This window comes from Dromiciops gliroides, chromosome 2, assembly GCF_019393635.1.
Source record: "Dromiciops gliroides isolate mDroGli1 chromosome 2, mDroGli1.pri, whole genome shotgun sequence".
Classification (NCBI taxonomy): domain Eukaryota; kingdom Metazoa; phylum Chordata; class Mammalia; order Microbiotheria; family Microbiotheriidae; genus Dromiciops; species Dromiciops gliroides.
The window spans coordinates 635915736-635928240 of NC_057862.1; the positions used below are offsets into that span (position 1 = coordinate 635915736).

The window sequence follows — 12505 nt, forward strand, 5'->3', positions numbered from 1 at the left end:
GATAAAGCACCGGCCCTGGATTCAGGAGTACCTGAGTTCAAATCCGGCCTCAGACACTTGACACTTGCTGGCTGTGTGACCCTGGGCAAGTCACTTAACCCCCATTGCCCCGCAAAAAAAAAATTAAAATTAATAAAGTCAGAAAAAAAAGAAAGCACTAGGACACAAAACGGTCAATCCACAAACATTTATTAAGTACCTACTATGTGCCAGGCAACTGACCTCAAGGGGTTTACAATATAATGGACTCGGCACGGTAGACATTTGTTGTTCAGTCATTTCAGTCATGTCTGACTCTGTGACCCCATTTATCTCTTGGCAGAGCTGCTGGAGTAGTTTGCGATTTCCATCTCCAGCTCATTTTACAGATGAGAAAACTGAGGCAAACAGGGTTAAGTGACCTGTCCAGGGTCATACAGCTAATAAGTTGTTGTCATAGAGGGAAAATATATTTGTAACATAACTAGATAATTATTTACTGCTTAGACTATAATTATGAACCCTGAACCACTGCATTTCACGAAGAGTAAGTCCACTTGGAAATAACGTATTTGAAGAACTTGAGGTGAAGGCTATAAAATATAAGTGGGGTAGGGTATCCTCTGTGCATTTTGTTACTTTTCTCCATAACCTGGACAATAGAATGGAAGTTGCTAAGCCTGTTTTTCAGTGATCTGGGATTAGAAGAGTTTGAGAGGTAAGGAGAGAAAATGGAGTAAGAAGATGGGCAGCTGCCTGTAGGACAAATTAGAATTCAGAGGTCCCTGCTGGAGAAAGTGGGAGAGGAAGACAGGATGGAAGTTTTGCTAGGCAAACTTTGCTGAGAGCCCCCTCAAAAACTAGGGAGCCAGAGGCCAAAAGCCAACAAAATAAATATAAAATGGGGAAACTGCCGCCTTTGCATGGGCATGACAGAAAAGAAGGCAGGGGTCAGAGAAAACCACAAGCCCAGTTCCGACTCATCTTTCACATTTATACCAATGCCAGCACTCATCACCTACTTTGTAAGCCTAAGCCAGTGATGTTGGTTTGTCTTCCCACAGATGGAAAAATTTCGGAGCCTCCTTTTCACTGCAGAGGATGACGAGAAGGTTCACATGGTGAACAATTTCCGGCCCCCTCAGCCACTGAAGGGGAGAGTGGTTCAGGCCTCTTTCCAGTCCTGAAGGGGGTCATGCTGTCACCGGTAACAGCAATGATGTCCAAAGTGCTTCCATATCAGCTAAGACCAAACCAGGTGTGCAGCCCTTTGGTCATGGACTGAATTCTCAGAGCCATTTGGGTGTTGGGGACAGAGTAGGAGAGGGAATGGCCGTTTCGGCTGCATTATTAGTTCCCTCTAGTCCATTTCTAATTGACTTTGGGAGTTTTTCTTACCAAAGGAATCACCTGATTTAAATGCTAAGAAACCCTCTACTCCCAACCCCCAACTCTGCTATCCCATAGTCTCTTGACAGCTTTGAAACTGACCAGGCTTTTAAAAAATCCAAACCTGGGGGAAAATTAAAATCTACCTGGGCTAGAGCCACCTAAAGCTGCAAGAAATAGGAGAATGAAAGGGTGACTTCCTAGTTCCTGGTTGATGGAGAGGGAGGTAGATATTAGTAACTGTCAGGAATGACTCTTGGGGTTTGACCTGCCTGCCCCTTTCTAGGGGTGCTCTTCCCGCTCTGTCCCCTCCACAGTGCAAGCTCTTTCCCCTGGAACAAAACACTTTGCTCTTCCCCTCCAGTAGCTCTGGCACCTTCTTGAACCCTCTACTGTGATAAGGCCCTGTGGTCCAAGGCCATGGGCAGCTGTTGGCAAGACAAAAAGCAATAATTATAGCAGGTGTAAGATCCCTTACCAGTGCTACTTACCTCGGATAATGAAATTAGGCACTGAAACTGAACTGCAAGAAGGCTGTGGGGTTGTTGTTGTTTTTGCCATTTCACTGCCAACCATTAAAAACATTGATGTGATGTTGCTTGTGTTTTTGTGTATTGATCTGCTGTCTGTCCAGTCTGCCCCCTGACAGTAGAGATGGGCATGAGGTGGGGGTGGGGTAGCCACAGATTATGGTATTTATTTACTCATTCATTGATTCATTCACTTGCTCAGGCATTCATTCATTTATTCATTTCCTTGTCCATCTCTTTGTTCATTCATTCATTTTTGTGATTTCCTACCTCTCTCCCCACTCCCCACCCCCAACCGCTGTCCTAGTCACTTAACTTCGTACTTAAACTATAGAGGAAGGAAAGAATTTATGGTACTAAGCATGATTTCTGCTCTGAATATGTGTGATACATGGCCATAAACTCTAGAAAAAGATAATTGAACAGACTGGCCAGAATTTATCATCTGAAATAATAGGAATATACATTTCTAGTTTATATAAAGTTTATTAAACTATTTCTAGTTAATTTCCAAGTTTATGAAGTGCTTTTCTTCACATCCTATCTGTGATGTGGGTGCATGAATTTTGTCCGTGTGTGTGTGTGTGCGCGCGCGCGCGCATGTGTGCGCGTGTGCAGTGGTAAATGTTTAATTACAGGTTCTTCAAAAGAAAAAGAAAATTCACACCACACTTTTAACTATTAACATTTATTCATTATTAACATTTTCTTCATAACTTTCTTAAATCTCAACGATCAACAAAATCATGAATCAAGTAGAGTAAGACCTGGGTTCAAATTCTACCCCTAATACAAACTGGCTTTCTGATTCTGGGCAAATCATTTAACCTCTCATTTAACCTGCTGTAGGCAAGTCTTTAGGAGAATATAATATTCTTTATTGGTTATCCACATTTTAAAGATGGAACTGAGACATCAGAGGGGGCAGCTTGCTCAGAGTCACATAGGTAGTAAAGATCAGTTTGGGGATCCAATTTTACCATCTATCAAAGGAGAGGATCATACACTACTATCATTGCTCATGGATGTGTAGATAAGAGTGCTACATTTAGAATCAGGGAGATCTGGGTTCATCTCCCACCTCAGACACAGCCTAGCTGCATGACCCTGGGCAAGTCACTTAAACTCTCTTGGCCTCAGTTTCTCATCTGTAAAATGGAGGACTTGAACTAGCCGGCCTCTAAAGTTCCTTACAGCTCCATGATCCATGCCGGAAACTATTTAGGGATTGTTTTCAAAGCTAGTTTAGGGACATAAAAATGGAGGCAATATAGGGGGCAGCTAGGTGGTGCGGTGAATAGAGCACCGGCCCTGGATTTAGAAGGACCTGAGTTCAAATCCAGCCTCAGACACTTAACACTTACTAGCTGTGTGACTCTGGCCAAGTCACTTAACCCCAATTGTATCACCAAAAAAAAAAATGGAGGCAATATAATAATCAATAGTGAATAAATATTGATTAAGCACCTGCAATGTGCCAAGCACTGTGTAGGACCCAAATAAGGAAAAGACAACCCTTGCCCTCAGGGAGCTTACAGTTTAATGGGGGAATTCAAGACCCAAAAGGGAGCAGAAAAGAGGGTGGGGAGGAGCCTCCATCCTCACTCCCATGCCCAGATACCTGATGCTTCTGGAGTGGAACAGAGCAGAATAGCTGGTCAGAGGAGTTCACATCAGAGGAGAAAGGTGACTGAAAGTACTATGGAGGAGTTGAACATCAAAGTTGAATAAATCTCTAAGAAGATGAGATTTCAAGTGGTGAGCTTATCCTGAGGAGGGACTTAATATTCCTGGAGTCAAACTGGTAAAATAATTAGTATGATTAAAAAAATATTCTTGGATCTGGGTTCTAGTCCTAGTTTCCTCATTAACTTTTTACATGACCTTAAGTAAGTCTATTTCCCTTTCTGTGTCATCTGGAAAATGTGGATCAGGAGCTACTCGAAGGTCCCTAAGATACATGACAAATAATTTTTTTTTTTTAAGTGAGGCACTTGGGGTTAAGTGAATTGCCCAGGGTCACACAGCTAGTAAGTGTTAAGTGTCTGAGGCCGGATTTGAACTCAGGTCCTCCTGAATCCAGGGCCAGTGCTCTATCCACTGTACCACCTAGCTGTCCCTTGACAAGTCATTCTAATGAAAAGTCAGTGGTCGCTATAAATGTAAAGACAAATTCAAGACCCTTGGATGTCATGATTTCTGAGATTCCTTTGAACCCTTAAGAATCTCAGAAACTTAGGTGCATTATTTTATAATGTAAGAAAATTAATTTCAAATTAACTTCTCTAGGGGTTTTGTATCTTTTTTTTTTCCCTAATTACAATGAAATTTGCACCCATTCAATAAATGAAACTGACAGATCAGGAAAATAACAAGTCAGAATATTGGTTCACTATTGGAACTGAATTTGTCAAACAATTTGGAACTATGCCCACAATCACCAACTATGCATACCTTTTGATCCAGCAATACTATTACTAGATCAAGAAAGAGGGAAAGAACTCATATGTATAAACATTTATAGCAGTAACTTTTGAAATAGCAAAAAACTACAAACTAAGGGTATACCTGTCTATTGGGGAATGGTTGAACAAATTTTATTACGTGAATGTAATGTAATATGATTTGCAGTAAGGAATGAGAAAAGAGATGGTTTCATAGACAAATGAGACTTGTATGAACTGATGCAGGGTGAAGTGAGCAAAACCAAGAGAACGCTGTATACAGTAGCAACCTTGTGAAAATAAACATGGAAAGCCTTAAAAACTTGATCAGAGCAAAAACCAACCATGATTCTAGATGACTCAGGATCCAAAATGCTACCTACCTTCTGAAAATGAGGTGATAAACCCAGGGTATAAGAATGAGGCATATCTTTGGGGAACATTGCCAATGTGGAAATCTGTTTTGCTTGACATCACTTAATATTGGGCCCTCATATTCCATACTATACAACTCTAGGTCATTGAGGTTTTAAATTTCACCTTTGGTTTTGTTTGTTTGTTTGTTTGTTTGTTTTTTGGGTGAGGCAATTGGAGTTAAGTGACTTGCCCAGGGTCACACAGCTAGTAAATGTCAAGTGTCTGAGGCTGGATTTGAACTCAGGTCCTCCTGAATCCAGGGCCGGTGCACCACCTAGCTGCTCCTAAATTCCACCTTTGGCAATTAGTTCTTTTGGTGTATAACCTTGTTTCCCTTTAGACCACAAATACCCTGAAGAGGATTTCATTAAATCATTTAAACCTTAGCTTAAACAAGTTCACTATTTCCTTTCCTGAGTACAAGGCTTATATGGGGATAAGGATCCCTGAGGGGTAGTTGGGAAGTTGGAGTAGGGGTGAGAGTGGCAAACAACTTCAACACTGAAAAGCTTGGGTTTTTGGCCAAAGACCAAATGTAACAAAGATGGCCCTATAGGCCAATTCTACAGGGGTTTAAAATTTGGGAATAGCCTACAGTCTGTCCTCTTTGGGAAATGGAGTGGGAATAACTAGCTGGACTTCTTCCTAGTAGTCTGAATTTAATGATCTCATCAGCATGGGAAATCTCCCCATCAGTGTCCTCCACTCTTCTTATTTTTGCCTTTTCATGAACACACCTTAGAGGAGCTACCCAACAGACAATTCTCTGGCTCTTTTAACATTCCATGGAGAGCAATATAGCATTTGGGATGTCCATCTGTTGTTACCCCTTATTCTTTTGAGGGTCTAATGTTTTATTGATACTTTTTGTTTTCACAACACAGTCATTTATAGATATGCTACTCCCACATGCCCCCCCCCATAATTCTCATGTAACAAAGAAAAAAAAGCTAAACAAAAAAAAATAGGCAGCTGACCAAGCTCAGCAGTGAATACCCCATTCTACTTGAGCAGTCTGCAAAGAGGAGAGGAATTTCATGATCTGATCTTTGAAACCATTACTGGTTTTTCAGTGACTCAGTTTTAGTTTCACACTCTCTTTTGGTCATTGCTATGAATATTGTTCTGTTGCTGTTTATTTTTCTTCTGATTAGTTCTTAGGCATTTTTTCATGTTGCTCTAAATTCCTCCATCATTTTTTACTATACAATAAAGTCATTACATTCATTAGTCAATTAACACAAATTTATTTAGTAATTATTGTGTGCCAGGCACTGTGTTAGGCACTTGAGATACAAACACAAAAAATGAAACAGTTGCTGCACTGAAGGCAAAACAGATAAATGTAATTTGGAGAGGAAGGACAGAATTAGTAAACAGTAATCTGAACAGCTCTTAGATTATTAAGGAAAGAATCTAGCTGGTGACTTGAAGAATGGCGTCTCCACCCTAACCCACTCAATTGTTCATTCATTCTATTAATCCACAAGAATTTATCCCGTATCTGCTTGCTCAGGGACCAGTGCTGAGGGAGGACAGGAGATGGCAAGAAAAATGGAAGGGACCTTGTCTGTCATCTCATCCAACTCCCCTCATTTTACAGAGGAGAAAATTGAGGCCCAGAGAGGTCAAGGGACTTTGTCAAAGTTACACAGGTAATAAGTGACAAAGGGGAAATTGGACCCCAAGTCTTCTCACCCCAGTACTTTTATCCCTACCCATGCTGAAGTGACTTTTTTTACTTTTTGCGGGGCAATGGGGGTTAAGTGACTTGCCCAGGGTCACACAGCTAGTGTCAAGTGTCTGAGGCTGGATTTGAACTCAGGTCCTTCTGAATCCAGGACTGGTGCTCTATCCACTGCGCCACCTAGCTGCCCCTGAAGTGACTTTTTCATGGTTCCATAGCTGGTAAATGAAAAAGATAGAATCTGAACCGGAGTCTTCTTGATGCTAAGTCCAGCACTCATAAATTTTAGTGATATAATAATAAAATAACCAATATTTATAAAGCACGTTAAGGTTTACAAAGCACTTTACAAATATCACATTTGATCCTCATAACAATCCTGGAATTATTCTCGTTTTACAGAAGAGGAAACTGAGGCAGTCAGCAGGCTAAGTTACTTGCCCATGGTCACAGTACTAGTGTGTCTGAAGTATGAATTTGAACTCAGGTCTTCCCAATAAAAGATGTGGTGCTCTATCCATTGTACCACCTAGCTGATATGGAAAATTCATTTAGTAGAACACTTCCTTCATTGTACAATGCCTGATAAGTGAGATGTTACTAAAATTTACAATCTAAATTCTTTTTTAAAAAATTTAGATTTTAACCCTTACTTTCATATTATAAAACAGATTTATTTAGAAGTAACACAATATTCACCTTTTTAAAAAAAGTTATAAACATTTTTATTTATAGTTTTGGGTTCCAATTTTTATCCCTCCTCTCCCTCCCCTCCCCCTTCCCTGAGGCAGTAAGCAATCAGATATAGGTTATGCATGTATGATTATGTAAAACATTACCATATTAGTAATTTTGTATAAGAAAACTTGAATAAAAGAAAAAAATGAAAGTGAAAAGTAGCATGCTTCAGTCTGTGTTCCATTAATATCAGTTCTTTCAGTCCTTTGGGATTGTCTTGGATCATTGTATTGTTGAGAATAGTTAAGTCTTCACAGTTCTTTATCAAACAATATTATTGTTTCTGTGCACAATGTTCTCTTGGTTCTGCTCTCTTCACTATACATCAGTTCATACAAGTTTTTCCAGACCTTTCTGAAATCATCCTGCTTGTCATTCCTTAGAACACAACAATATTCCATCACCATCATATACCACAGCTTGTTTAGCCATTCCCCAATTGATGAGCATTCCTTTGATTTCCAATTCTTAGCCATCACAAAAAACTGCTATAAACATTTTTGTACAAATAAGTCTTTTTCTCTTTTGGGGGATGTCTTTGGGATATAAACCTAGCAGTGGTATTGCTGGATCAAAGGTTATACACAGTTCTATAGCCCTTTGGGCATAGTTCCAAATTGCTCTCCAGAATGGTTAGATCTTTTCACAACTCCACCAACAGTGGATTAGCTTCCCAGCTTTTCCACATCCCCTCCAACACCCAATATTTTCCATTTTTGTTATATTTGCCACTCTGATATGTGTGAGGTGATACCTCAGAGTTGTTTTACATTTGCATTTCTCTGATCAAACGTGATATAGAACATTTATTCATATGATTATAGATAGCTTTGATTTCTTTGCCTGAGAACTGCCTGTTCATATCCTTTGACTATTAATCAATTGGGGAATGATTTGTATTTTTATAAATTTGACTCAGTTCTCTATATAATGAGAAATGAGGCCTTTATCAGAGATATTTGTTTCAGAAATTCTTTACCAGTTTTCTATTTCCCTTGTAATCTTGGTTACATTAGTTTTATTTGTGCAAAAACTTTCTAATTTTATATAATCAAAATGATCTATTTTACATTTTCTTTTACTCTCTATATCTTCTTTGGTCCTAAATTCTTCCTCTGCCCATAAATTTGACAGATTCACGATTCCATTCATACTTTCTTACTTAGTTTATGGTATTAACTTTTATGTGTAAATCATGTACCCATTTTGACCTTATTTTAGTATACAGCATGAGATTTTGGTCTTTACCTAGTTTCTGCCAAACTATTTTCTAGTTTTCCTAGCAGTTTTTATTAAATAAAGTTTTTGTTCCAAAAACTGGGATCTTTGGGTTTATCATATACTAGATTATTATAGTCATTTACTATAGTGTAATTTGTACCTATTCTCTTCCACTGATCCACCTCTCTATTTCTTAGCCAGTACCAGATTTATTTTGATAATTACTGCTTTACAATACAGTTGAGATCTAGTACTTCTAGACCAGCTTCTTTTGTACTTTTTTCACTGATTCCCATAATATCCTTGAACTTTTGTTTTTCTATATGAACTTTGTTAATATTTTTTCTAGATATATAAAATATTTTTTGATTAGTTTGATTGGTATAGCACTAAATAAATAAACGTAGGTAGGATTGTCATTTTTATTATATTGGCTTGCCCTACCCATGAGCGATTAATATTTTTCCAATTATTTAGATCTGTCTTTATTTGTGTGAAAAATGTTTTGTAGTTCTGGTCATATAGTTCCTGTGTTTGTCTTGGCAGGTAGACTCCCAAGTATTTTATATTGGTCACAGTTATTTTAAATGGAATTTCTCTTTCTATCTGTTGTTGCTGGACTTTGTTGGTAATATATAGAAATACTGATATGTGGGTTTATTTTGTATACTGCAACTTTGCTAAAGTTGTTAATAATTTAAAGCAGCTTTTTAGTTGATTCTCTAGGATTTTCTAAGTATAACATTATGTCATCTGCAGAGTGATAGTTTTGTTATCTCATTACCTATTCTAATTCCTTTCATTTCTTTTTCTTCTCTTACTTACAATCCAAGTTCTTAAAAAATGTCAGTGGAATCTTAAAAAAAAACAAACAACTTGGGTTTACTCAGTCACCAAAAATATTAAATGCCTATTTTATGCTTGGCTCTATTAAGATTTGGTCCTTGATCCTTGGTCCTTCATTAAACAAATTGCTTTGATTCATTATCAGTTTTTCATTTGTAATTGTTTCCCTCATTGCCAACATGATAAGTAAGCACTTCTGAAAGAGTTGGGTTTTTTTAGTCTTATCTGACTTTGGGAAGAACTTTCCCCTACAGAGGACATGTGGCCTGGTGGAGACAGTGCTGGGCATGGATCAGAAGCCCCCTACTCTTGGCTCTCCCACTTTCTTTGTATGACTGAGTTAGTTATTCCCTCTGTCTGGGCTTGAGTTTCCCCCTCTGTAACATCTGACAACTAGGTGGCATGGTGGATAGAGCAGCAGACCTGGAGTCAAGGAGGACTGATCTTCTCAAGTCAAAACTGGCCTCAAACACTTACTAGTTGTATGACTGTGGACAAGTCACTTAATCATGTTTGCCTGTTTCCTTATCTGTAAAATGATCTGGAGAAGGAAATAGTAAACCACTCTAGTATCTTTGCCATGAGAAGCCCAAATGGGATCATGAAGAGTTGGACACAACTGAACAACAACAACATTCAGGGACTAGACTAGACTAGACTAGACTAGACAACTTCTGATGTCCCTTTTAGCTCTGACATTGTATGATTCCACATGGGCAATTAAGAGTCACTGAAGTATTTTGAGCAGGGTTTTGGCATGTATGGGGGTATGTATATGTACACACACACATACATATATGTATGTGCTTATACATGTTTATACATGTGCATATATACATATATGTATGTGGTTATACATGTATGTATATATGTGCATATATACATACATGTATTGTTTATATATATACACATATACACACACATATGGACATGTGGACTTTCTTATCCTCTCACCCGACCCGAACTGACAACATGAGAAAAATAAAACCCATCACAAACATGTATAGTCAATCAAAACAAATTTCCACATCATTTATGTCCCCCAGAATATGTTTCATTCTTCATTCTGCATCCTTTTTTTTTTTTTTAATCAGGACATGGGTTTTATCCTTAGATCTCTGGAATCCTGGTTGAGTCATTAGGCTAATTAGGGTTCGACACAATACTATTTCATCACACTTATATACCACAGTTTATTCATCTATTCCCCAATTTATGGGTGCCTCCTCAGATTCTCATTTCTGCCACTTCAAAAAGAACTATAAATACTTTTGTATATCCTTAGAGTTTTGCTTAGGATTGATTCTTCCCTTAATCTAATTCTCCTTTCTCCTGTTTCTCTCTTATTATCCTTTTGAGTGAAATTTCTGTACTCAACTCTGTGTGTGTATCTATATCTATATCCCTATATCTATATTATTTCCTTTGACTAGTTCAGATTAAAGTGAGACTTGAGTGTTAGCTGCTCCTTCAACCCTCTCCTTATAGTTTGTATAGATGTTTACTTGTGCAGCCTGATTGTGTGAGATAATTTCTCTTAACCTTCCTATCCTTTCTTCCCTAGTGTTTTCTTCTTACCCTCTCTTTTCATTCTTTTCTTAAGATCATCAAGACATTACAGTTCCACTTCTAGGCTAAATCTAATTGGATTCCCTCTAGGAGCCCTGATGATGATAGGATTCAGAAGGGACATATGTACCATCTCCCTGTGTTTGAATATAAGTTTATCCTTAACTCTTTAAGCAGTTAGACCTTTATCATTTTTCTTCTGTTTACCATTTTTATAGTTCTCTTCATGCCTATATTTGAACTCCAGTTTCTCTGCAACTCTGGTCTTTTCAGGAGGAATGCTTGAAAGCTCTCTCTTTTATTTAAGCTCCATTTCCCACCTGGTAGCATTACATTCAGTTTTCCTGGATAAGTTATTCTTGGCTGTAAGCCCATATACTTTGCCTTCTGGAATATCACATTCCAAGCTCTCTACTCCTTGATTGTGGTAACTGTTAAATTATGTGTAATCCTGACTGTGGCTCATTTATACTTGAATTTTTTCTTTATGTCTGCTTGCAGTATCTTTTTTTCTTTGACCTGGAAGTTCTGGGTTTTGGCTCTGATGTTCCTGGGAATTTTCCTTTGAGGGACCTTTCAGGAGATGACCAGTGGATTTTTTCTATTTAGAAACCTTCTGCTTTTAAGAGCTCTGGGCACTTTTCTTTTAAGATTCTTTTTTTTGGGGGGGAGGGGCTGGGCCATGGGGGTTAAGTGACTTGCCCAGGGTCACACAGCTAGTAAGTGTCAAGTGTCTGAGGCTGGATTTGAACCCAGGTCCTCCTGAATCCAGGGCCAGTGCTTTATCCACTGCACCACCTAGCTGCCCCCTTTAAGATTCTTGAAATAGGATGTCTCAGCTTTTTTTTTTTTTTTTTGGTCATGATGTTCATAGTCCAGTGATTCCTAATTTTCTTCTCCTTGATCAGGACAGTTGAGTTTGCCGTCAGATAGTTTACGTTTTCTTCTAGTTTTTAAAAACTTTTTTTTCTAACTTTGATTTAATATTTCTTATTGACTTATAAAGGCATTGGCTTCTATTTGGTCCATTCAAATTTTCTGAGAGTTTGTTCCTTGTGCAAGGTTTTATACATCTTGTGCCAAGCTATTAATTTCTTTTCAAATCTTTCTTCCCTAGCTCTCATTTCTTTTCCAATACTTTCCTCAAGCACTCTCATTCCACTTAGAAAACCATGTTTACACTCTTGCATGATCTCTGCCAGCAATTCTGAGTTTGTGCCCAAGCTGTGTTTTTTTCTGAGACTTTGCTTGTTGATGTTTTGGAGTCATCCTTTTCTCTAGGCACCCCTGTCACTCTAACAGTTTAGTATGGTGAGGTTCTTTTTAAATTTTTTTCCTTTATTTCTTTGCTCATTCTTCCATCCTACTTCCTGATGTTGGACTTGATGTTAGGACTGGACTCTGCTGCATTTCTGGTTTGACTGATTTTTTTTTTTTTTGGTGGGGCAATGGGGGTTAAATGACTTGCCCAGGGTCACACAGCCAGTAAGTGTCAAGTGTCTGAGGTCAGATTTGAACTCAGAAACTCCTGAATCCAGGACCGGTGCTTTATCCACTGCGTCACCTAGCTGCCCCCTGCTGCATTTCTGGAGGGAAGATCTGGGCTGGTCTTATTGCTGTTTTCTTGGGGGTATTAAGTCTTATGTCATTCCAGGGACAGTCTTTGGATCTGCACGCTTTCAGTG

General features: G+C 38.5%; 1 protein-coding gene across 5 annotated transcripts in view; it reads left to right on the forward strand.

Moving 5' to 3' along the window:
* CA7 (carbonic anhydrase 7) overlaps positions 1–12505 on the forward strand; it is a 41037-nt gene that overhangs the window by 20843 nt on the left and 7689 nt on the right. For 4 of the 5 annotated variants that reach the window (XM_043990136.1, XM_043990138.1, XM_043990140.1 and 1 more), the window contains one exon: positions 1044–3162. The exons of the other annotated variant lie outside the window; for it this stretch is intronic. In XM_043990136.1, the coding sequence (XP_043846071.1) occupies positions 1044–1166 (123 nt within the window). In that variant the 3' untranslated portion in view covers positions 1167–3162. Of the gene's footprint in view, positions 1–1043; positions 3163–12505 lie in introns of those variants that run through there. 5 annotated transcript variants of the gene reach the window in all.